The 26,884-nt window shown below is 31.8% G+C and overlaps 3 protein-coding genes and 1 long non-coding RNA gene across 4 annotated transcripts; 1 reads left to right on the forward strand and 3 right to left on the reverse strand.

Moving 5' to 3' along the window:
* On the reverse strand, nucleotides 538-14,672 carry LOC109325601. The gene is made up of 3 exons (XR_002105165.1): nucleotides 14,662-14,672; nucleotides 7,222-7,225; nucleotides 538-645 (listed from the first exon to the last, which is right to left on the reverse strand). It is a non-coding gene; the product is annotated as an uncharacterized LOC109325601 (long non-coding RNA).
* Nucleotides 4,076-6,433, forward strand: LOC109325600 (cell division control protein 2 homolog D-like). The gene is made up of 7 exons (XM_019558051.1): nucleotides 4,076-4,359; nucleotides 4,468-4,609; nucleotides 4,689-4,750; nucleotides 4,844-4,955; nucleotides 5,390-5,483; nucleotides 5,792-6,000; nucleotides 6,089-6,433. Exons 1-7 carry the CDS (start codon nucleotides 4,124-4,126, stop codon nucleotides 6,179-6,181), a joined length of 948 nt encoding a protein of 315 aa, XP_019413596.1. The 5' UTR covers nucleotides 4,076-4,123; the 3' UTR covers nucleotides 6,182-6,433.
* Nucleotides 9,670-13,028, reverse strand: LOC109325598 (short-chain dehydrogenase/reductase family 42E member 1). The gene is made up of 5 exons (XM_019558050.1): nucleotides 12,771-13,028; nucleotides 12,335-12,677; nucleotides 11,013-11,284; nucleotides 10,711-10,907; nucleotides 9,670-10,292 (listed from the first exon to the last, which is right to left on the reverse strand). The coding sequence occupies exons 1-5, from the start codon at nucleotides 12,958-12,960 to the stop codon at nucleotides 9,858-9,860; spliced, it is 1,437 nt and encodes a 478-aa protein (XP_019413595.1). The 5' UTR covers nucleotides 12,961-13,028; the 3' UTR covers nucleotides 9,670-9,857.
* LOC109325969 (HMG1/2-like protein) lies at nucleotides 17,460-20,066 on the reverse strand. Its single transcript, XM_019558615.1, has 8 exons — nucleotides 19,864-20,066; nucleotides 19,719-19,773; nucleotides 19,178-19,297; nucleotides 18,569-18,626; nucleotides 18,399-18,443; nucleotides 18,228-18,308; nucleotides 17,895-17,990; nucleotides 17,460-17,808 (listed from the first exon to the last, which is right to left on the reverse strand). The coding sequence occupies exons 2-8, from the start codon at nucleotides 19,763-19,765 to the stop codon at nucleotides 17,776-17,778; spliced, it is 480 nt and encodes a 159-aa protein (XP_019414160.1). The 5' UTR covers nucleotides 19,766-19,773; nucleotides 19,864-20,066; the 3' UTR covers nucleotides 17,460-17,775.

Consider the following 26,884-nt stretch of genomic DNA (forward strand, 5'->3'; position numbering starts at 1 on the left):
CTTGAAGATTATATATGCTCCTTTGTAAAATGAAAGGGTGGCTCTATTAAAAGATCATAAAAGTTGTGATATAATATCTATGTGTAATATGATGAATGTTATGACCTATGTGCATAGGAATCAATCACTAAGTGGAATAGGTGCTGATGTGGAAGAAGGTAACTTTGCAATTCGACGATGATGCTTTTGTTCATAACTCATTCAACATGTCTTCATGGTTTAGAATACTATGCTTCACTAGAACATGGAGCATTATCAGCCATGTGAGAAGAGGAAAAAATTATATCAAGCCTACAACACATTGTAATCTAATCATTAGGTATGTACTCAATCTGAAAAATAAGAGTATTTAGAATGTAGAATTGTAAAACAGAATTTACAATGTGGGTTTTATATACCATTATAAATAACTTTTTGATTACATTTGGTCTAAACACATATGGGTGAACAATTGGCATCTTATTTTTTTTCTTATAGATGTATAATCATATACTGCATTGCCATGTAGGCTTGCTTATTGTTGGAATTGACAGAATACTTGAAGTATAGTTCCTCAGTCATCTGCTCTTGCTGTTGTATTTGTTGGCATATGTTTTGGGTTGACAATTGTTGCTCTGGTGCAAGGGAAAACACAAATACCAGGATCTACTCACTAGAATGATTATGCCAAAAATCTTATATGGTCTAAGAGTAAGAAAATATTATTATTGTCAATCATTTAACATTTATTTCTTTAGTGTCATGTTAGAATAAGTGAGCCTAATTTTGTCATGCTTTCAATAGTCTATTTTAACATATACTAACACTAATCTAGATTGAGTATATACCAGTATATGATTACACGGATGGTCATGTAGTGAGCCACTATATGATCACACTGATGGTCAAGGAGTAAGTCATTAACCCCATATAAGTTGAGTGTTTAATCATACACTGCACTGCCATTCCAAATGTAATCACATACTACACTGCCATAACTGTATATATGTATAATAATAAAATACACATTTAACCATATGTTACACTGCAATAAACTAAAAAACCAGTATAGGTAAAACACAAATAGATAGAAAATCTATTCATAGATTATAACAAATGCTTTTGGCACCATCATTATCAAGGATCCAACAATGTAAGACACATATATTGTTAATAGTGCACATTTTCAGCCTTAAAAAGTTAGTAGTGTATTCCCTTAGCTTCATGTTTAGCATGATGTTATGAACCACCTACACTCCCTAGGAAATGATTTCTTCACCAAGTTTTTTAATGATTCATGCATCAGGATTTGATGCAGCATCATGTAGCCCTATCTGATGAAGCCAGACTCATAACTGAATCCTTTCATGTCTCTGATTTTTTGAAGTCTGTTCAGCTTTTAGGCATTACCTTAAATTTGAATTCAGCCTCAATTTATTTTTTATGATTATTTATACATATGTATTTGTTTTCTATGGTACTAGGTTATGAAAATGAACTCTTTAAAAGAAAGATCTTATAGAAGTCCTCTAAACGTAGGCGTCTTTACAATGAAGTAATTGAATTGAAGGGGAACATTAGAGTGTTCTACTGATGCATAACATTGAGTAGAGGTATGTTTATGCTATTAATTTCCACCTACTGCTATTTCCATTTGTGGGCACCATAATGTGAATTACATGCATAATTTTCATTTAGATTGTTGTTTCAATTACGAAGTAGTGGACTGGAATTTTGCTCAACATGACTTAAGGTGAGCCAAAAATCATCTTTCATAACTCAGAATAGGATGTGAGTTCCATGCTTTAATTTCAAAAAAGTTATTCTTCGAGTTCTATATACAACAAAAATTGGAAGCTTTCACCATTGTTGCCACAACTCATCTTCCACCTTCTAAATATTTAGTTGAACAATTACTTTTTCATGAACGAGTGATGTTACATAAACATGCTCTTTAATTTGTTTATTGTTGTTGTTCTCTTTTATTTTGACTTTTAGTTTTTGTCACTGTTTCAATTATAAGATGACATATATGGTTGATGGTGAAATTAAAAAAAAAATGGCAGTTAGATTAAGAGAATTCTTACTTTTTATACTTCATACAATTTCAGGGACTTGAGAGATTGGGATAACATTTAAAGATCAACTTACTGTTCTATATTTGGAACTATTGAGTGTTTAAATCAAGTGCAAGCAAAGCAGGAAAGATTGAGAAATGTAATATCCCATAAGGTTTTGCTTTAGAAGTGGAACTCGATCATATGAAATGTTAGCATATTCTTTCTTGAAGATTATATATGCTCCTTTGTAAAATGAAAGGGTGACTCTAATAAGATCATAAAAGTTGTGGTATAATATTTATGTGTAATATGATGACTGTTATGACCTATGAGCATAGGAATCAATCACTAAGTGGAATAGGTGTTGTTGTGGAAGATGGTAACTTTGCAATTTGAAGATGATGCTTTTATTCATAACTCATTCAACATGTCTTCATGGTTTAGAATACTACTGCTACATGTGATGGTTGCGTGATATTTGTTTAAGGAAAATGCTAACTGGAGCACGTTAAGAAATATTTCGTCATGCTTATATTGTTGATTTTTTTATTTTGTACTTCTATCTATTGTATAGTTAGCTAACCCAATGCATTGGAAAAACTCAAATGTGCAAAAGACTCTTTAAACTTCATACAATTTTAGTGTGGAGATCAATAAACTCAAATGTGCAAATGACTTTCAATTTATCACTTAAAATTATGATCTCGAGGTTTTGTACCTTTGTATTCTATTGTCTACATCAACAATAAAATACGTAGAAAACATATATTATGAGATAATCTTTCATAATATTTTATTAATAAATTATGTTGTTATTTTTAATTAAATTTATGTAAATTACTACTCGTGTGAATGTACGAGTATCCTACCAGTTCAATAAAGAAACAATGGATTCCAAAAGTTGGGATGACAAAAAAACTCAACCCATGAGTATCCGTAAAAATGCACACACTAGATACCCATAATAGTAACTTATGGGTGATATCAAGTTTTATGATACCCATCCGATAGTTACCCACATATTTATAAAATTAAATTAAATTAAATTTTAATATATATTATATTTTTTTATCATTATTTCAAGATTATATATTATCTACTTTATTATTATTTCATAATAAATTGTAGTGATTTGATTATAATCATAAATTTATCATATAAATATCTTATTACTCATGTAATAATTATTTTTGTATATTGATTATTAAAAAACATATAAATAAATAATAAAATTAAAAACTAGTTGGTTATATGTAGATACTCGCTACCCGCAAATAGCCCAAGTTTGGGAAGGGAAAATACTACCTGCCTAGCTCGACCCATTTTCATCCTTATCCGAAAGGGATTAATTACATAAAAAAGGTGATGATACCAAAAATATAATGCAATTAAATACAATAAGAGTTTTAAAATTGTTATTAATAATATAATATTCCTAATTTTTATTTATTCTTTAATTATTATTCTTAACTTATAAATTATTAAAATTGAATAAGATATAGAGTTTTATGTAAGTGAAATATTTTATTGAAATAAGAATATGGATTATCACGAATAAGAGAGGTAACACAAAATATTTGTTAACGAGGTTCAAATAATTTATATTCATACAATTTAAAACGTTAATAGGTATTACGAAGGAGAATGAGAATGTGATTGTTGTTGTATCATTAAGTTTATTTACATAATAATATATATAGTTCTCTATACCGACCTTTTATATTATCTAACATCATAATTTTTTTACAAAAAAAAAAAATACTGTATAGTGAAAATATGAGTCATTTCCACATCATACAAATATTGAAATTGTAACAAAAAAACAGAAAAGAAACGGAATAAATAAAATTATAATAAATAATAAAATAACTATTTTCCAAATATTACATTAGCATTTCCTAATTTGGAGAATGAGAATGAGAATTGGGGACAAAGAAGTAAAGAAGGAAAGGAACGTTGATTTGAAATTCAAAAAATAAATAGCCGTTGCTCAACGATTCAATTTTCAATCGCTATATAGATATTGATCCAAGACTCATTTTTTCATTTTCTTCACAAAACCCATTTGAGATTAACGATAAAAAATGGAGAAATCTGGAGGAGGAGTTGCAGTGTTATCAGCAAAAGAAGCATTCGAAAAGTTAGAGAAAGTGGGAGAAGGAACTTACGGAAAGGTTTACAGAGCTAGAGATAAAGTCACTGGTAAAATCGTTGCACTGAAGAAAACTCGTCTTCACGAAGATGATGAAGGTGTTCCTCCCACCACTCTTCGTGAGGTCTCCATTCTTCGAATGCTCTCACGCGATCCACATGTCGTTAGGTACAACATTTATGGTTTCAACAATCATTAGGATATTCCAAATTGTTTATTCATGATTTGATTGTAAGTATTAATAGGGTTGCGGTGTGAATTTTTTATGCGATTTAGGTTGATGGATGTGAAACAAGGTCAGAACAAGGAAGGGAAGACGGTTCTGTATCTGGTTTTTGAGTATATGGATACGGATCTTAAGAAATTCATTCGATCTTTCCGTGCAACTGGACAAAACATTCCTCCTGCAACCGTCAAAGTAAATTGAATCTCTGTTTTTTTTTGGAGTATGGTGATTGAGTTTTTGATTTGATTGATTTTGGATTTGGTTATTGCAGAGCTTGATGTTCCAACTATGCAAGGGTGTTGCTTTCTGCCATGGTCATGGAATCTTACACAGGTACTAAACTTTCTTTGATTAATTAACTTTTGGATCTTTGTTTCTATGTCCTTCTAGAAACATACTAAAGATTTGTTGTATTGGTTCGCGAAGGGACTTGAAGCCTCACAATTTGTTGATGGATCGAACAACTATGATGCTTAAAATTGCTGATCTAGGACTCGCTAGAGCATTCACTGTTCCAATTAAGAAATACACTCATGAGGTACAATCATCATAGCATAGAACATAGACTATTCTCATTAGACTAGTATTATTTGAACCACTATTTTGGACAATTTCATGTTATATCTGATAGTCTTATTTATACATAAAGTATGTCTCCAAACTCATAAACTCTGTATATGTTAGATGTTGTCTGAAATAGTTGTTCAAATCACATTTTTGTGTGTTGTATGACATTGATATATCTATTCATGATTAGTTTTGGTGATAATATCTATGCACTCTTATTGTATAAACATTTATCCAAAGTCAATATATCATCCATCATTCGTTTGGATTATTTTTTTCTTCTTTCTAAAGAGCAAATGATGATTAAATATGAGTCAATTTATAAAACTCACATAATATAAGTGCATATATTTCTCTTTCTTAGTTTTGTAGTCATGGAATGTCTTGTTTGAATTTTAATTTCAGATACTGACCCTTTGGTATAGAGCTCCTGAAGTTCTTTTAGGAGCTACCCACTATTCAATGGCTGTGGATGTCTGGTCTGTTGGCTGCATATTTGGTAAACTAATCTTATCTTGTTTATTTTTATCGTTTAAAGAAATGATTACACTCCACACACTTAATCTTTTTCTCTGCACATACTTGTAAACTATTAGTTGCAATAAGTTACTCAATTTATTCAAATCACTTCTTCAGTTTGTTTAGATCAGAATTACTTTTATAAATTGAATCGAATAACTTATCGCGATACTGGATAATTTTTTGTACAAACCATGCTCATAAACTATCTGACTTCATTGCTCAAATCACATTTTCAATTTGTTTGTATTTTTAATCTTCTTATTTTGATATGGTCTCAATTTGTAGCTGAACTTATCACAAAAACAGCGCTATTTCCGGGTGACTCTGAGCTGCAACAACTCCTTCATATATTCAGACTCTTGGGTACTCCTAACGAAACAATGTGGCCGGGGGTTAGTAAACTAATGAACTGGCATGAGTACCCACAGTGGAGCCCTAAGAGTCTGTCAACTGCTGTTCCTGGTTTGGACGAACTGGGACTAGATTTACTGGCTGTAAGTTACATAGCTGGTTTATAAACTCTCTCTTGTAATATTGTTGTTTTTGCTTCTATCTTAATTGTTGATTCTCTCTTGTTTTCAGCAAATGTTGAAATATGAGCCTGCTAGTAGAATTTCTGCAAAGAAAGCCATGGAGCATGCTTACTTTGATGACTTGGACAAGACCTATCTTTGAAGAACTATTTTAGATTTGGCTGTTAGGATTTTATATGACTAAGGATTTACTATGCTTCTCTCGAGCCCATATCAGAATTTGTGTTAGGGTGATTAACCTTTGTCATTTTATTTTTCATATTGAGATATTATGGATGATAATCCCCTTCTAGGGATTTTGGTTACCCATCCTTGGATGTTACTATCCTTGTTGACTATTGGAAATTTTACAGTCTAAAATAATACAATGTGATTTGATTTTATTATTCATTCAGTAATCTCTTTAGATATCCTTCATTGTCAACATCCTCTTAATCCAAATATAGTTTAAGTTAGGTCTATAAGTGAGATGTATTTTGAAGGGAAATGAAGATAAATAGAAAGGTGTGTTCACTTTATTACCCCCTTCAGAGTTGGGGTTTTATCACTCTTTTAAATGGCACTAAAAGCTGGTTTTCTTGCAGTTTACTACAGAACTAAAATGGTTAGACCCATTTCACGTTTAAGACACAAAGTTGGGTTCTAAATAAGTTAAAGTACTTTGATTTTGATTAATGTATCATATATTCGAGAAAAAGTACCAATGAAGTACATATTCAATGAGGAAGTATAAAATGAATATTGTGAATTTTTTTCATTATTTGAAGGCAACAAACTTACATAAACAAACTATTACATGAATAAGTAATAAACTTACATAAACAAACTTAGCAATGTGTAAATGACAATGTAATGGGTCGAAATCTCGATCCTAACGTGATTGGATTTTCTCAATCACTTGATCTTGTTTGTTGATGTTGTTGATGTTGTTGTTGTTGATCTTATTGTTGATCTTATTGTTGATGTTGTTGTTGATCTTGATGGTATTTGTGATTGTTTCCCTGACTTATCTTTGGACTGATATTGCTGCATCTTTTTCTTTCTTATGGTAAAAGATCAAACACAAAGCAATGTATGTGAATAAGATCAAAGAACAAAGTTTAACTTCAAATGAATATTGATTAAGCAGCAACAAAAGGCTCCAAAATTTATGGAGATTAAACCCTAGAGTGAAGCTGAAACTGTTCTTGCCCTCCAGCTTGATTAATGCTCTCAGACAACCTAAAGCAACTCTAGCAAAGTTATTGTATTAGCCATGCATACATTTCTTGATGGCCATTTATATGGTTCTCTTTCTATTTTTCCTCTACAAGATACTATCATAAGCAAATGAAAGAAGGTGTAGGAGCCACGAAGAAGAATAAGAAGACCAAGAAAGAAAAGAGAGTAAAGATTGAATCTTTTGGATTGAAGCATCTCCATATCTTATCCAAAAGGTGTCTTAGCTACCCAAGAAATATCACTTCTGTAAGCCATTCATAGTGCCCTTGTAAACGTTCACCGAGCAAGAAATTGCTTTAAATAAATCTGATGAAGTTTTTAAAGATTATATGGTCCTCACTTGAAAACAATTTGCTGTGAATGGCCTCCTTGGCTTTGAATTTGATGAATGGTTCCTTCTATTGAATTTGTTGTGAAGGTGGTGGAGAAAGAAAGAAGGATGATAATTTTTGTTGAACCAGGTAAGAATAATCGTAGAAAATACGCAGCGATGGTGACCATAACCTTCATAACGAAAGCTCTGATGCCATATTGCGAAAATAATGTGGAAGCATAAAATAAATATTGTAAAATTTTCTTATTATTTGATCAAGACATAAGACCTTATTTATACATGAATATGTAACAAACTAATAAAACACATATATAAAATGTGTAAAATATGTAAAATGTAATAGCTTTGTTCTTCAACAACTAAATATGTCATTTTACTAAAAATGGTTCATAAGTGTCACATTATTGCAAGAAAATGAAGGAACTTAATAAGAGAATAAATATATATAACAACAATGTAAAAGTTTTTTTATGTCTTATGCTTAATCACCATTTTACATTAATATTAATAGTATATATATATTCCACTCATTTTACAATGATACTGCACCAATACATTAATATATTAGAGATAGCATATGATATTTCCATGACCACTATATAGCCTGTTAAGAAAAAGAACAAAATTTGCCCTAAAAAAATCAAAACTATTTTTCTTAATTTCACCAAGCAAAGTCACAGCTCCAACACTACTTACTACTCTTAGTTTGGTTTGCTGCACAATATGATCAATTATACAACCTTATAGCTGCTTGATAATGTCCTTATCATGGCCACATGGCAGAGACAGTGTGTTTGCCAATAGTGAATAATGTTCATTGTTAGCAAAGAGATTTATCAGCCTGTCTCTTTGTGGTTTAGGAATGAGATTTTGTCAAGTGGGGTATGAATCCAAATTTGGGATGACTGTGTTATTTTAATATGGTAAATGCTAGCTAGTGTCATTTGGGTATTACTTATGGGTATTCCATTTATATTCAATTGGAATCTTGTACATTTTTGGTACATATTGAAATCTTGTATTAATCGATGATAATTAAATTAATTGTTGCAAATTAAAGCATTTGCCTTATAACATTTAAGGACAAAAGTACCTCATTCATTTTAACATGTAAAAACTAAAATGAAGAAACTCACTAAAATCAAAATATACTATCATAAATAAAGAAATCCCACTGAAATCTCAGAAAATAAATCCCACTAAAAGTCTACCTAAAAAAGGCTGTCATTGATGTGCCTTAAAATGCTGTCTCCTTCCTACTTTTCTCCTGGGGAAAAAACAAAAATTATAATTTCTTCTGCATCTGCTCCATTGTTGGAGTAAGTGATTTTTTTACTCAATTTCTTATATGAATACCCCTTTTATTTTATGTATTTTTATATTTACAATTTCATTTTTTAAAAGGAAAATGAAATATCTTTGAAATTGGCAAGTCATCATAGGTTTACTTCTACCTTGGACATATTATGAAGAAACAAGTTAATGTGATTTTAATTGGAGAAAAAAGCAGTAAACACAGTATCACCAGTGGCAAATTTTAAAGTGAGAATCGATCCAATTTTAAAGCCATCATCACAAGTTAACATTTGCTTTAAATCAAAATAAAATCAAAACATTCAGTATCAAACTATTGGAATATTGTATAGGCACTTTCATTGGATATATTCCAGTGTAAACTCTCAAATTTGATAGGATAAATGGAAAAAAATTTAAATAAAAAAAACCAATAAAATTATTGCATTAAAATTTTGATTCCAAATGTTGTAAAAGAAAAATATCAGGAAAATGTGACCTGAAAATGAAATACATTGGTAACATTCTTAAGTACTAGATCCATGATTTAAACATTTCGGAAATCAAGTTGCTTCCACTTTGTCGTCTATTTACTTCTTGAGACAAAAGTATTAGAACTGCATCATAATGAAATTATAAAAATAATAAAATACTTTGTTTTCTCTATTCTATCTTTTCCAATTCCATTTTCAATTTATCACTTGAACTAAGGAAACCAGAAAAGTTTATCCAGAAGAAAAAAAGGTCACCTTATGTCCTTATAGCAACTAGAAAGATCACAGTTGATAGCAACATTACCCATAATCCATAAATCATCTCATTTAATTTGCAATCAATGGCTTTACCCGTATCAAGTTAAATTTAAAAATGGTTTTAATTTTGCTATGCAATCCAACATGTAAGATAATTCATTTCCCAAACCTGTAACTATTGCACAAATCATCTGCAAAATAATATAGGGTGAGCTTACTTATTTCCTTGCTCTTTTCAATAGAAAACGCAACGAAAAATACCCAAGAGCAAAAGTTTGCCAAAACCACCCTCTTGCATTTGCAGGATCCACCCTCTTAGCTAGGTGCCAAGCATAAATACCCTCAAAGATATGTGCAGCAGTACCTAGAAGAAATACCAGCCTGGTCATCCACATTGACCGAAACTGGAATAGACATATAGCTCTGAGAATGGACACGATCCCGGTGTCACCAGGTAAGTAAGCAGCACAAAACAGTGAGACCATTCCAAGGATACAGAACAGCCATGCGTAGATTGAAGGGCCATCCACAATTTCTTTCCTCTCTTGCCAATAAGATATGGTTGAAGCCATCCCCTCTTTAGGGGTCACCATGGGAACATAGCCGATCTCCTCTTTGGCTTTAAGATAAGAGAAATAATGAGTCACTCCCACCTGTCAAAGATATAACATGAAAGTACATTAAATCGTTATGTTTGCTCAATGCATCATCGTCTAAAAATAATGCTAGATGCAAAAGTTTATGTGCACATCACCTCACAGCACAGTATGGTAGCAAAATCAGGGTAAAAGTGAGTGGAAAATAAGTCAGGCCTATTATAATCAAGTGGTGGGGGAAAACTGTAGCGATGTGAAGTGATCATGTGTGTCAGTAGCAATATACTCACGCAGAACACATGGGGTGACTAAATTAACAATAAGAACATATAGAAAAGGCAAGGTTTTCTTAAATGGAGTTGAACTGTAACACAGACACACATACAAAACATGTTCAAGTTTATTTATTTCAAACAGGCAACCTGAACACTACATAAAAGTCTCCAATATTCACAGCTAGAATGGAAGGACTGACCTTGTGTACTTCAGAGGGAAGGATGAATGGCTGAGGGAGCCACCAGCGATTGAGCCATGGATATAAGATTGTGTAAAAAAACCAGCAAATCTTCCCAAGAACAAGAGCGTGATTGACAGCCAAAGATGTCTTTGGTATTCCATAACCCAAACTCTTGAGTAGAGGTTGGAGGAACTCAAAAGTATTGACAGGAGAACCTGAAAAACAGAAGACTCAGCTGTCCTTTGTTTCTCGAAATTCGAGCGTACTCTATATGTAGAAAGTAATTGAAAAATTTAATAAAGAAATGGTCATTACAATACCGTCAGATATAAAATATGCCTGTCCAGCAGCTACAGGGTGTTTTTCCTTCCCAGGAATGTCATCCAAAAGTCCCATACTTGCCAGTATAAGAGCAAGGACAAGGTTATCCACATAAACCCAATCTGATTTCACAGTTTTGTCCCCAACTCTGAAAAGAAGCAGACCCAACCTTGCCGTGGATATGATCCTTGGAAGGTGCCTGTCTTCACCCGGACCATAGATTGCAGCTGGACGAACAGCACAAGTGTAAAGACAACCCCCTGACTTGTTCCTTGAAAGGAGAAAAAAAGTATGCAGCTCAATATCAGCTATGAAACCGTAATCATGGGTATAAAGAATGGCGATTATTCAATTTATTAATGAAAATCTTGTCATAATCATTATTTTCATTTTGAACCTAGTTACAGCTTATCACAATCTCATATGAAGGAAAATGTTCTATGGCTATGCACATTCCTTTACAATAGCTTAACATCCTTATGTTTGTGAAAATGCTACTCATGCATACTCAGCGCATGTTTGGAACAGATTCCTTCTGGAAAATAATCACTCATTTTTCAAAAAATAAATCTCAAGAAACTTTTGACTGTAAATTATTTTGACCACAAAATAAGCCAATCCTTACACACTCACGTCTCCTCACATTCTCTGCAGTTTACATTATTTGATTACACTTGAACCAGTCTCATACCCAGTTTTCTGCACACTTGCACTTAGATTCTAGGCCACATAAGCATATGTGAAAGACTCATATCGGTGAAAATGATATGTCTCTAGCATTCTCCATTTCTTTGAGAGGTATAAGAATCACAGTGCAAGTATACAGAAAAGAAAGCACAATAAGGATCAGGTGTAAATAAATAATAAAAACAAATATATATGAGAAAGGATATTGGTGTGTTTGGCACTATTCTTAAAAGAAATAAGTTAACCTAAAATGCTAACAACACACTTTTTATTAAACTAGATCTCACATTCTCTCCTATATTTTAAATCATGCTTTGAAATGTAAGAGATATGGCCCAATATGATAACACATGTTTAGACACAAATTTTAACTGCACATCTATGGAAATAATATGTCTCTAGCATCCTCTGTTTCTTTGTGAGGTAACAAAATCACAGTGAGTTACATAACAGAAAGCACCATAAGGATCAGAGTGAGTTACATAACAGAAAGCACCATAATGAAAAATGCAAAAAACAAAAGTAGTTAGCATTTCAACCCTTTTTATTGAATGACATCTCACCCTCCAACTTTTAAATCATAAAAGATAAAACATTGCATTGTTAGTGTTAGCATTTATGATTAAAAAGTTACTTGAAAGGACAGCCATTATTCTTCAGCACAAACTGTTCAGCAATCGATTTACTTCGGCCATATGGATCCGCGTGTTGATCAATCGATAAATAAGGCAAAGCCTCATTCCCGTTGACAATCTCTTGACCACCAAAGACAACATTATAAGTGCTGCAATACACAAGTCTTTTAACACCAAGCTCTAAACAAACATCAATAACAAGACATGTTCCATTTATGTTAACATCATCAACGCGACCGAATTGTAACATCTCTTTCCCCGACATTCCAAATGATGCAAGATGAAAAACACAATCAGCACCTCTGAATGCTCTTTCAACATCTCTTTTTCGAACAACATCTCCTATTCGATGAATAATAACATAATATAAAGATTATAATGATTTGAATTGAGGATTCAAGTGAAGAATTGAAGTGAAATGAAAAATAAAAGAACCTTGGATGCAGTGAACACCGTTTTCGATTAGAAGTTTGGAGAAAGGAGAAGAGGAACGAAGATCAAAAGCTCGAACATTACGAGCACCTCTTCGAATGAGTTCAAGGCAAAGAGAAGATCCTACGAATCCGAGTCCACCGGTAACTACGAAACTCTTCCCTTCTATCCCTTCGTTCTCGCTTAGATGCATTCTCAACTTTCTTCGATTCTACTCCTACTTCTTCTGACTCTCATTTTCTCCGTCTTTATTTATTATATCATAATATTTTTTGGTACAAGATCATTAGGTATTGGAAGTTGGAACCAAACATTATATTTTGATAAATCTAATAATCTAATAAAATCTTATACAATTAAAATAACATACTCTTTCTTTGGGTGTCAGTTTTTTGGTAAGTAAATAATTATTTTGATTAGTTGTTTTTTACTTTGAATAAATATCATTAGTAAAAATTAAATTCTTAAGCTTTTCGTTATATCGAGGATTCAACTAGGTCTTATACTGATAGTCCAATATTATGGGTAAAATAACATACCGGGTAACCAAAAAAACATACTCTTGTATATAGTAATATAATAAATCAAGATTATTTTCCTTACTTTATCATTATTTTTCTTCTTCATTATATTCTTATTATAATTATAATTACCTATCCAAAACAATTTTGTCATTATTATATTTGGGAAAGTTATAATAATATATGAGTTTTTATATTGTTATTGTATTATTCACCATTCATATAAAATAATTATTGACTCTTTTAAAAAACTAATGAATCATAGTGTCATGATCAATCTTGATCTTGACTTTGGACATAGTGATGTTTAATTATATTGTATAATTAAAATTCATAAAATATAAAGAAACATTTTCAAAATGAGTATATATATTATATACATGTAGTTTTTTAATTTAGCATGTACGTGTGATTTTAATTTTGATTAAATGAATTTATAATTCTGGAATTGGTTGAATTTCTATTTCAATAAGTTTAATAATTTGTATTTGCCATGAATCTAAGCATTTAAAGGCTTTCTAAAAGCAAACATATTGCCTTAATCAATAATATTTTTATATTAGTCTTCTCCATATATAATACTCGGCATCAAACTTATTTCCTTTTATCCAATGCATGATTTGATTTTGATGTCTTTGTATGAAATAATTCGATATGGCATAGGATTGCTTGTAGAAAAATTTACAAAGCAATTATAGGAAGGGATGTTAGAGTTTTAATTTTGAGTTTAATGTTTAGCTATATGACTAACTAGGTCAAGAAAAGGAAATAAGATACTAAGTAGTGTACAATTTTTATATATTTTGTATGCTTCCTTCATTTTTGGAGAATTTTTATTTTTTAGTAAGTATAAAATTGACTGATTTGATCCAATACAATCCATGTATTAGTCAAGTTGGATAATTTTAGTTTTTACGTTAAATTGTTATAACATCTAAATCATTCCGGTCTGATTAATTTTAACCTGATTGGCTTTTTATCTTACCTAAAATTGATTCAATCCAACCTCTTATATTCACACATAAGTGAGAGAAAATATAAGTGAAAAACATATTTGTTTTGTTGTAGTAAGATATACAAAACAGTTGATGTAATGTGATTGTCAACATACTTAAAAAAACATATCAATACAATTTATGTGATTATTAGACTATTTCTTATTATAATTATGTGATTATTAGACTATCTCTTTTAAAAGAACGTAAAGAAACATAACTATGATTATTATTGTTGAAGTAGTTTTGTTAATATTCTGTAATGGTTATCAGATGGTTTTGTTGGTAAATTTAGAATTTAGGAAATCATGGACAAATATTCTTAACAACAAGTAGATCATTTTTTGTTGGGTTAGTTTGCACAATATGGGCATACACTACAAAGTATACAAGTATTTTTCTATGATTTACATCATATTAGTCCCGTAGGAATTAAAACGCTACCCTGGCAGGTAGCATATGGTGTATGGATTGAACCATATATAACAGGTCTCATTCTCTTCAATGGCACTTCTTTAGGTGAAACCAGAATGATATACTTTTTTTTAATCTTTCATCTTATCTATTATAATTATAAAATACAAATCATAAAACATATTTTGATGTTTTATTTTATTTTATTATGACTGGTCTATCAAATACTACTTACCAACCAACAGCTGTTGGTTCAAGTGATACATGATTGATTCTTCTTAAACAAGGTTTGTGTATGAAAAACATATATGCTGAGAGAGTTAACCCCACATATATTGGATGTTCCTGGCTCGGATAAGACTACCTTCTATCTGAGGATACCAAAAAAATACTACTTACCAATATTAGTTTGAAAGACTAATGTACCCAGTCCCTAGACATGGTTTCTTATGGGATCTAAATAATGCTTTTTATTTTATTTCACAACGGATGGTTGTCTTGTTGTTGCATAGTGACCAACTGGGTCAAATATTAGAAATAACATCTATGATAAAGGATAAGACTACTACAAAATTATTCATTCTCTAAACTGTGTGAGAGTCTCGTGCATGTCGTCCTTTATTTTATTTCACAAGGATTAACTTGTTAGATTAGCCCCAAAAATCTCAAAATTAATTTGGTGGTTTACTCTAAGTTTAAGAGATGCATAATCATATATTTCTGAACAGCATAATAGCAACAAGCTGTAGCTAACAACTGTTTCTTTGTGTGTGCTTCTCCATTTGGCTTTTTTCTTCATGGTAGTGTTGCTTCTAACTGGGATTAGTTATATGTATAGGTTTATCCTTAAATACAGTTTTGGATATGATATTTTCATATTTATGTTATATTACACGGATATGTTTAAGTTAAATATAATTTTATACGTTTGGTAAAATTTTATGATCAAGTTATGATCACATATATTCCCCTTCCAAACTTAGATAAGATCTCAATCTTATCAAGGATAGTCAAGGAAGCCTTTGAGGTGTATGACACAACATGGGTAATCTAAATTCATTGTAAATTTGAACAAAATAGGATAAGTCATTGATTTCGTACAAAGAAACAATAACTGAGGGTACTTAATATAGTAATAGATGGGAGAGGGAACGTAGGAATTGATGTAGCCATACCCTTCTCTTAATCCTACTTCATGCACAAAGTCTAAGACTCACGGGCATCATTTATATATTTTTTTTCTTATTTAAAATTCTAATGAAATATTGTCTAAATTTTAAAAGCTAACTCTACTAATCATATCTGAATGTTCTCTAGATCTTCAGAATGATCAAAATGTCAAAAATTCGATTCTGAAAGCGACACTTGCTAAAAGGCAGTCACGCACCCTAAATAGATTAGTTCCTTATCCAAAAGAGTGAGAAGATATCTTTGGTAGTATAAAAAAGAAATATCCAAGTGTCCTACTGTATCATTGTCTCTTTTATTCATTCGTGCTTCCAGGCAAGTCACATCAATATTTTGTGCATCCAAGCCAGTAACATAATATTGTGTGCATCCAAGCAAGTAACATAACATCTAATGACTTCGCTCATTCAAAACATATATTCCAATTTCTGCTTGGGTTAGATTTATATTTTCAGGATCATAGATTTCAATTATATAAACATAACAATTCCTTCCAATTTTAATGAAGAGATATCAACATTGGGAATGCAAAGACTTAATCTCATTAAGTTAAGTCTGCATATATCCGCAATGGGAATATTGAAATTAAATCATTGGTCACCACAGGAACCAGGATAGGCACTGATATAGCAACAATAAACACCAGCTTACGAATTGCACATAAATTTACAACCAAGGATCACAGAACATAGACACAACAAACCAATTGAAAGCTTGATATTTTGCAAAAGTTACACACTGAAGAAGCCATAAAAAAGCAGATCAAATGCGACAGGTTCTAGGTTAATGTCCAAAGCATGCAAAATGACAGTAGCCAGTTCGGTCAAAAAGCATAACCATAACAGTACAAAATGATTGAGGTAAGGATTCAGGATTTGGCTTCAAAATAATGTGGTAGAGGCAAAATATGAGCAAATATTATTAGACATCAACGTAAGAAAACATCATACTTCACCAAATTCGACTCATACACATGCAACAGATAACTGCAAAATAAAGCTAAAGAAGTATATCATAAATCAATTGATATAAAACCACAACACTTCGTACAAGTAAAGACCAAGTACAAGGAAAGGTAAAAGGGAAAGAGTAAAAAGCACCAGACCTAAAAAAATATCACAAGAAAATGCAAAGTAAAGATTAAGTGCAAGGGCAAAAATAAAAATTCATGCATCAAAAGCCTTAGCAATTACCAAATGCATCATCCACTTCACAACTACAAAAATCAATGAAAGGCAATTTTGGATGCTTAAAATCTGACGAAACCTTCAAAAGTTGATGCTTAAAATCTGACGAAACCTTCAAAAGTTGAGAAAATTTTATATAAGGTAACCGCAAAAAAATTACACAAAAAAATCTTCAGTTTCTTTGCCCTTCATAAAAATACAAAAAACATTCAAAACCTTCACTTCTCCTTCCAAACATAACATATATATAGGGGGCCAATACCCAAGAAAAAGCGCATCCGGGACAAAATCATAGACAACCCATTGTATTGGTTTTCTTACCAAAAGAATCACAAGCACACAGCTTCTTATGGGGAAAAACATCCATCAAATATATACATTGCATAATAACAGGCAGAAAAGGATAACCTGATAATATTGATACAAAAGTAACCAGAATTCATCAGGGAACTAAATCTAAATAAAAGCTCTAAGGATATAAACGCCCTCTAACTAAAACCTTGAAGTTAAAAGTACAAATAAAGGTTAGCCCACTTACTATTCACCATTGGAAGTTCAAAACAAGTTTACTGAAGGAGCAGGAATATATTTTCTAATAGCATGAAATGTTTATCAAAATGACCAGACCATCACAACATAGGATCAACATAGGATGATCAAATCATTATAAAATCCTAAATAAGTGATATTCTGAGCCCAGCCTCTACTCATCGTCATCATCATCATCATCATCATCCTGCACACATGAATTAAAGAATAACTAAGATACAAAACCTTTCAAGATCATAAACCCAATCCAACATAAAAAAGACTGGAGCATACCTCATCACTTCCATCATCATCACCATCATCTTCGTCATTCACCTCTGAAATTGATTTCTCAGATTCTTCTTCATCTGCAGCAGCAGGGCCTTCAGCCTGAAGTGTGATAAAATAAAGAAAGCAAGACAAATATTAGTTACACAAGTCCCACACATAAAAATAATAAAGGGCAACCCAATGCAAGAGGCTTCCACTTAGTGGGGTTTGGAAAGAGTAGATGTATGCAGCCTTACCCCACCAACAGAGAGACTATCTCTAGGATTTGAACCCAGGACCTCATGGTCACTAAGCAGCAAGCATAATAGTAATGATAATTCATAAAGATGTGCACACCTGTTTGTTGTTATAGGCTCTCATATTCTTCATATACTCCACTTTCCGTTTCTCTGCCTTTGCCACATATGGTGCTTTCTCCTAAAACCATACAACATTGCTTTAGTACCCACATCAAACCAAACAGCACTCCAAACATAAGTTAAGGCTTACAAACAGCCAAATACATACAGCATCAGAGATGGACTTCCATTTGGCTCCAGCAGCCTTGCCAACCTGAAATTAATGAAACAAAACATTTGAGTAACCCATCAGTAAAAGCTCGTTAATCGAGAGCTTCACAAATATAACTGATTACGTGCGGTTACTGTAAGATAAAAGCAATACAAAAAGAGACTTACAGCAGAGACAGCTTTGTTCTCAGGATTTTCTTTGTTGAACTGCTTCCTAAACTCCTCCCTTTAATAACCACAAGTTTAAGAAAATACCAACAAATAAATAAATAAATTACACAACAGATGAAGGTAGTATACAGCACATAAATGGAAAATGATGTGACGATCTATTCTCTTGACGCAAAATGTCAATCTCATATCATGTTCTACTGTACTTATAAAATCCACCAAACACACAAATCATATGTTTTACTCTAACATCTCAACCAAAAGCCCTGCCAAAGAATAACTGCTTATTTATCTTGCAATACTGAAACTAAAACTGTGGTAAAAACAAAACTACATGTAACAAACTTGTCAGATTTTTTCACATGCAATCGATGATGAAAGAGATGCTAAAGTGGCCCCAAAAAAATACAAATATACTTTTGTAAAAAAATAGGGTTTAAAAAATTGATAATGATAAATTACATGAAAATGGTTAACTATTTATCTATCAAGCTTAACAGATTTTTCATATGCAAATGATAATTAAATATACACAAAAGTAAAATTAAAATATGCAACATACCTATAAAAAATAAAATAGTTTAAAAATAGAAAACGAAAAATCACATGAAAATGAAGAAGGCACTGGCAGGCCTCTTAGGCTTGTTAGGGTCTTTAGCAGCCTTCCCCTTAGCCGGTTTCCTTGCCGGTTTCGCAGCAGCAGCACCCTTCTTATTCACAGCAAGCCTGAAATCAATAATAACAAAAACACCAACAAATATTAAGAACTAGAGTGAATACTCAATTCGGTCCTTAAAATTTTCCAAAAGTACCATTTTGATTCCGAAAAAAGTAAAAATCCAAACTAACAATCAAATATTGCAAATGTAAGTCGAAATAATCACTATCATGGGTCATAAAAATGCAAAAGAAATGACTATTTGACCCACAATTTATATTCTTGGGATTATTTTGAGTTCTTCAACTTTGAGTCTTAAGGGACCGAAACAGGTCTTTACTCTGAATACAATCCATATTTTCTCTTTCACAATTCCCAGATCTCAGATCTGAATATCCCTTATCAAATCCTCATTTTTTCTTATTTTTAATTATTATTTTGTGTTTTATGAAAACAAAACAAAACAAAATGAAATGAAATAGAACTTACTTGGGATCAGCTCTCTTGGTCTCGGTTTTCGATTTCCCACCCTTCATGTTGAAATCTGCAATTGAAATGAATTTCAAAAAATTGGATGAGAAAATTGATTTTGGAACGTAATAGAAAAAATAAATTGATGAGAAAAAGAGCTTACCAGAGAGAAAACGATGAGTTAGGGTTTGGTTGGGTGTGAGATGCGGAAAGGGAGAAAGATATTAATGTTGAGTTGTGATGTGAGGCCTGTTTTGGGGATTTTGCATATTGAAAATTCAATTGCAAATTTGCAAATACCAAAAGATAGGGCTTTAGGTGAGATTTAACAACAACAAAATATTGTCTCATGCCATATTTTGAAGATATCCAGAGAAATATCTGGTGAGGTCCATAAATGTCTTTTGAGATATTAACCATATTTGAAGTCCTGAAGAAGACAAAAAATGTATTAACAACTATAATATAAAAGTTTTATATACCGTCATTATTTATCAATTATTTTTATAATTTATTATTCAAAAAATAATACAAATTAATAATGTATAAATCTTTACCTTATATTTTATGAGATAGTTTAATCTTATTATTTACGTGGTCAACTAATCTTATTAAAAAAATTATGATTTAATGAGATAGTTTGACAACTTTTAGCTTTCATCTCCACCGCTGGCTTTTTAATAAGTGAAAATTTTGATTTTTTTTGTGTTATTAGGAGTGTTTCTTCACTTTTTTGAATAAATAATTAATCTCTTTTAGTGTTTTTGGCTGGTCCCTGCTGACAAGTATCGCTACCAGAAATCAAACATTTAACATTGAAATCTAGTAAAATCTTATACTACTTAATCAATACAACTCAAACTCTAACACATGACATTTAGATACTTTCAATTATAGGTTAACAAATCATTAAATAAATAGTGAGTCATAATACACCTAAAAACTTTGTCTCTTTCTTCTCTTCTAATTCATTTCATAATTTCTCCCTATTCGAAAATCAAATATTAACACAAATACAAATATTTAGAAAGAAAGACGGAAGAAGAAAAAGAAAGAAAATTTAATTTGTCACTGTATACATATTTTTTTCTTTTTTCTTCTTCATGATACTTTCTTCCTCTTTTCCTAAGGTCTTTCTCTCTCTTTCTCTAACCCAATTCCATATTTACACACCTAAAAACTTCAAGGAATATACTTTTTCTCAACAAAAAGAATAAACTTGCATTAAGAAAGCGCAATAGGTGTTAACCGGCACAACAATTAACAATACAAGAAAATAGGTCCACACACCAAGAAGCCATTTTACATTCATAATTCCTACAGAAAACCATAACCAAGATATGAGTTTAATCAACTCCATAATTATCAAAAAAACTACACTCATTTCCATTAAAAACTAAGCCATTTCTCATTATAATACACATCTGTTGTCCCACAAGTTATGTCACTGCATGTGTCATAAATTGTGATTGGTCTAGAAAATAATTAACTATTAATTTTTTAACTTAAATAGATTTTTTTAACCAATAACAGACTAGTGACACATGTAATGGCATAATTTGTGGGACAAGAGATGTGCTCCCTCCTCGTTAACCACATGAACCACTGGAGAGTCCAGTGTTGGATAAGATCATGACATATGGCTAATAAATTTTTTTAACGATTATGATTACATGTTATTTTTTATTAAAAATAAATAAAAACTCTTTAAAAAAATTTCAACCTCATATTACAGTACTGATTTCTCCAGGAGATGAGTTGAACTCCACATAGAGATGAGTGAGTTTAATATGTATTATGCATGAAGACCCTTCATGTACCACCACTTTTGTTTATACAATTATTGTATGTCCATCATGAAGACACAAATGCACTTCTTTTTTTTCTCCATACTCTATTTTTTACAAGGGAAACTAAAAAATAGAACAAAAAAAAACATAAACGAAACACCACACAACAATAAATTAGTTGTGTTCGTGAACAACACTAGTGCAATCAGCCAAAAGCAGTGGTGCACACTCAGCCGTAGGTTTATCCCAAAAAGCAGAAAGCCCCTCAGTGCCATTTTTAGCAAGGTAGTCAACAAGTCAGAGAGAATAGAAGCATATTGGTGAGCCCAAGGCAAGGAATCAGAATGACACTACACATTGAGGTAACCTCTTTCCCAGGAAAGAAGAAGACCATGCCTGATCCCAAGGATTTCAGCTAACAAAATCGAACCCTTCCCCACATAACCATAGAGTTACACCAACGCCAAAGCCATTAAAGTGTGGCTAGAAATAACTCATCTTTGCCGTGACAAGCAAAATTCTTCAGCCAAGCAACATGATCACTTGCATAGAAATCTGGATTATGATTGAAGCCTAGGCGGTACCACACTTCCACGAACGAGGACAAGCACAAATGCAATGGAGAATGTCTTCGCAATATGCTGAACATCTATCACAAATAGCAAAGTTAGTCAAATGACAATGAACACATAAAGAGTTTGTTGCAGAGCTCTTAAACAAATCATCAAAACAGATATTGAACCTTTCTCTCGGTTTTTGTTGTCCAACTCCAACCCAAATTCGACTCACCCGTCCAAGTTTTATAGGTTGCCCCAAGCCACTGGTAGCCAGAAGACGCAGTATACCCCCATTGACATTACCACCCCAAATTAGAGCGTCCTCCAAGCCATGAAAAATCGGAATAGGTTGAGTACCAATCAGTTTTCTCACATTCACAGACATAGGGGTATAGCAACAGGACAAATCTCAGCTTCCATCGCGCCAAACATCCTTGACCTTCAACTGTGTATCTGTTATATGGACATAATTCACCATATCACAAAGCTTTACGCCTTACATCCACTGATCATACCAAAGAGAAACTGAAGCCGAACCAATTCTCTAGCGGAAACTCACACCAATCATATCTTTAGCCTTAATAATCCCCCTCCAAGTATAAGAACAGGTCTTATTAGCCACAACATTCATGATATGCTTGCCCTTAAGATATTTATGTTGTAAGGCTTGGACCAAAAGTTTGTCCTCATTGTACACAATGTTCCACACAAGCTTCCCAAACATTGAAATATTCGTAAGTCTAGCTTCGCAAATTCTCGTACCATCATATTGCATTGGGCAGGTCATGACATCCCTATTAACCATATTCAAACCACGAGTAACACCATTTTAATTCCAAATAAAGCCTATAATCAACTTGTCAATTCTATCACATACTCTCTCATGTAACCACAAAGACTGCATAGTATAAATGAGAATGAAAGTAATGGCCGACTTTGTAAGACAAGTCTTTTGAGCTTGGTTGAGGAGGTTGAACTTTCAAGGAGGCAACATATTTTGAATTTTCTCTAGTATGGGATCAAAGGCTTCCTTTTTGACTCTATCCTATAGGAGAGGGATGTCAAGCTCTGAAGCCCGGATTCGTCAAACACTCTTACGTGTTAGTGTCCGACACGTATTCGACACGGATACGCTCGGATTCGCGAACGATACGTATCATAGATTATCCAAAAATTAAAAAAATAAAATAAAATAAATAAATATTAAGACATATATCCAATTCGTTTTCAATAAAATAAATGATATATTAATTCGTTTTCAGTAAAGTATAGAATATATAGATTCGTTTCCAATAGGATAAGATAGATTCGTTTTCAATAAAAAATGATAAATAAAACAGGATAAGATAGATTCATTTTCATTAAAATATGATAATATATATTTGTTATGGAGGACAATGATTTTATGATAAATTCGTTTTCATTAAAATATGATAAAATAGATTTGTTATGGATGACAATGATTTTAAATTTTCATTATATTTTTTACTTCGAATATTTTGATTTACACTTATAATTTTATCATATTTTATGTGTTTTTTATTATTTTATACGTGTATCCATGAACGTATCGCATCCTGTATTTTGGAAAAAATACGTGTCGACGTATCGGATACATATCGTACCTGACATATGTCTCAGTATCCATGCTTCATAATCCGGCAAAGGCTTGCTTTCCAGTGTTAATAACGTTTTTGGAGCAAATTGCCTTGGATTTCTCGAAGTTAACATGAAGGCCAGAAACCAAGCAAAACATTTTCAGAGCCTATGCTATTAAGCTGACTTGAGGATTGCTAGCCTTCTTGAACAACATGACATCATCGGCGAAGTAAAGGTGGGAAATGGCGGGTTCACCTCTAGATATGCCGATTGGAGACCATCCACCCTTCATTCCTAATTGGTTTATGAGGAGGGCAAGTTTTTCCATGCACAAACCCTGAGAAGGTTCAAAGGATACCAATTTAGAACCATTCCAAAGAATAGAGAAAGAGGAGAAGTCACACACCACCGTAGCCTAGGGGAATCCAAAGTCTAGAAGGGTCATTTTCAGAAAATTCCAACATAGTTTATCATAGGCCTTCTCAAGTCCACTTTGAAAGCTACCACACCTTTCCTAACCTTAGTATAGTTGAAATAATGCATGATCTCTTTAACCAAAATAACATTATCAATTGTGTCCAGACATGGAATGAAGCTATTTTGTAGGGGGCCAACAAGATCATTTAAGAAGGGTCTAAGTCTATTCACCAACACCTTGGTAATGACTTTACAAGTGACGTTGCAAAGACTAATGAGGCAGAAATTCTTAAAGGAGATAAGAGCTTTCGTTTTAGGAATCAAATACAAGTAGTGTCTCCACCAAGGTAGGGTAAAAGGATCTCTTGTTGAAGGCTTTATGATCCAGTTTCCATATATCATCTCCTACAATATCCGAGTACCTCTATTTAATAACAAACAAAATTAAATTTGTTTCTTTAAATCTTATATGTTGAAGTTGTCTTCAACTAAGTTAGTATCTGGATCCACTAGTTGAAGTTGTGTGATGGGCAATTATTATATAAATAGCCTGATATATTTCACAAACTTTTACCCATAATAATTAGAAAATAAATATTTAGTTGAAGCTTTTTTACACATTTGTTGGTGTCCAAAAGAAAATCATATATATTTTGCGTCAAACATTAAAATTTAACTTTTTTGAAAATCATACCTATAAAGTAATATAATTTTACAATTTAAATTTATCATTGTAATTGAAGTTGGGAAAACGTGTGGATAAGCATGATGTTTTAGTATTCATCTACCTAAGTCACAATACTTAAGCATTGGATCCTTATTTAATGATACGGATCTTAAAAAATAAAATAAAATCTCTCTATTTTGGAATAGAAGGAGGACCCAATAATTGAAATTTTTGAGTTAAAGATACATAAAAATACTGAGTTACTGGAACCTTACGCGTCTAGATATTAAGAAGATAATCAAGTTCAAAATTTGCTAGATCATTCATAATAAAAGTTTGAAGGGTCTTTATTTAAGAAATTATTTTTTAACCTAAAATTTTAAACTGTACATTATTCTCTACCTTTAATTCAATTTATTGCTTTAATTACACTGTATTCAAAATCTTTTTATTACAAGGGAAGATTCACCTAATCCACCTAATTGAAATCAAATCATTTTTTGCTAACTATATGAAACCATATCAATATCCTAATTGAAACCATCTTAATTGAACTAAAAAAAGATTTCAAACATGTGTCAAGAAAATTACCAAGGGTTGCTACCCAATTTTTGTGGGCGCGACGAGAAAAATGCAATTAAATACTATGTAGTCGTCATCGATGTTTTTTAGAGGGAAAACATGAAAAACCAATTTTTAAAAAAGATTGGTCTGCTTGCACAAATAAATTAAGTTCGGAAGTCGGTTACAGATGAGGAATATATTAGACACATCATACCGCCCGTTATAAAAAAATGGTACCTAGATAAATTATGTGCATATTTATTCAAAACATTGATTTTACCATCACATTATTAACCAGAATAAAGAAAGATAAAATGTTTTTTTTTGTCTGACAGGGAAATACCTGCTCCTACATATCTCTAGCTGCAATAGAGAAATCAAGGCTGCGTAGTTCTTTTAGAAAATAGTTGATTGATGGGCATATTTTATTTTTATCATAAAGTTAGCAAAGTAAGATAACACGACAATGCACAAGGCCTATAGTGAGCTAACTTATATTGCTTCTAAAAATTATTTGAAAAGAAATTACAACATAAGGTAACGCGACAAGTAGAGCTGACAATAACCGAACCAACTCAGTATTCGTTCGAAACTCGATTCGTTATTTAGCTCGATAAACTTGGTTCATGAACTAAATGAGCTGAACTTGAGCTAGAAATTAAGTTAGTTAAATAAACGAGTCGAACTTAAGTTGGATATAGTTCGACTCGTTTGATTCATGAGTTGACTCGATATATATATATAAACTAATTTTAAGTTTATTCTGACCCATATTTAATTATTTATTTGAGTTGTTCAAATGAACCATTCGAACTGAACCAACAGTTCGCTAACTTTAACCGAGCCGAACTCAAGCTAAAATAATAACTTGTATCGAACTCAAGTCGAGTTTCGATCCGAGCCAATCCTTATCAAGCTGAACCGAGTTGAGCTTTGGTTCGACTAGGTTCGGCTTGTTTCCAGCCCTAGCGATAAGGCACTACGCCTATAGTGAGTTACCTTTTATTGCTTTTAAAAATTAATTGAAAAGATGTTACAACATAAGGTAACGCGACAAGTACTAGGCCTATAGTGGGTTACCTCCTATTGCTTTTAAAGATTATTTGAAAAGAAATTACAACATAAGTTAACGCAACAAGACACTAATTGAAAATAAATTTACAACATAAGGTAATGCGACAAGACATTCGGCCTATAGTGGCTTAATTCATATTACTTAAAAAAATTATTGAATAAGAATTTATAACATAAAGTAACATGACAAGACAATAGGCCTATAGTACCTCACATCAGTTTTTTTAAATTATTATTTGTTGCTACATTTTATATATATATATATATATATATATATATATATATACATTCTTATTTAAATAAACAAATAATAATTATTATAAAAAAAATAATAAATAAAAGAAATAAAGCAATAAAATATCACAACAGTAACAAAAACGAAAAATCATTAACTTAATAAATATATAATAATCAAAAGGAAATCAAACAAATTGGGGATTTAGGGGTAGAGTTTGAAATTAATTTGGGGATTTAGGTTTAAATTAATTTAGGAGTTTAAGTCTAAATTAATTTGGG

This window comes from Lupinus angustifolius, chromosome LG13 (genome assembly GCF_001865875.1).
Source record: "Lupinus angustifolius cultivar Tanjil chromosome LG13, LupAngTanjil_v1.0, whole genome shotgun sequence".
NCBI classification, from domain to species: domain Eukaryota; kingdom Viridiplantae; phylum Streptophyta; class Magnoliopsida; order Fabales; family Fabaceae; genus Lupinus; species Lupinus angustifolius.

Excerpts from the sequence above, each read along its gene's own strand:
- LOC109325969 (XM_019558615.1), bottom strand. The coding sequence starts at position 19,765 with ATGAAGGGTGGGAAATCGAAAACCGAGACCAAGAGAGCTGATCCCAA. Across the intron at positions 18,627-19,177 it reads AGTGCCTTCTTCATTTTCAT|GGAGGAGTTTAGGAAGCAGT; the intron begins GTGATTTTTCGT and ends TGGTTATTAAAG. Across the intron at positions 18,444-18,568 it reads AGAACAAAGCTGTCTCTGCT|GTTGGCAAGGCTGCTGGAGC; the intron begins GTAAGTCTCTTT and ends CATTAATTTCAG.
- LOC109325600 (XM_019558051.1), top strand. The coding sequence starts at position 4,124 with ATGGAGAAATCTGGAGGAGGAGTTGCAGTGTTATCAGCAAAAGAAGCA. Across the intron at positions 4,956-5,389 it reads TTAAGAAATACACTCATGAG|ATACTGACCCTTTGGTATAG; the intron begins GTACAATCATCA and ends TTTTAATTTCAG. Across the intron at positions 6,001-6,088 it reads TGGGACTAGATTTACTGGCT|CAAATGTTGAAATATGAGCC; the intron begins GTAAGTTACATA and ends TCTTGTTTTCAG.
- LOC109325598 (XM_019558050.1), bottom strand. The coding sequence starts at position 12,960 with ATGCATCTAAGCGAGAACGAAGGGATAGAAGGGAAGAGTTTCGTAGTT. Across the intron at positions 11,285-12,334 it reads AATAATGGCTGTCCTTTCAA|GAACAAGTCAGGGGGTTGTC; the intron begins GTAACTTTTTAA and ends TCTCCTTTCAAG. Across the intron at positions 10,908-11,012 it reads GGCATATTTTATATCTGACG|GTTCTCCTGTCAATACTTTT; the intron begins GTATTGTAATGA and ends TCTGTTTTTCAG.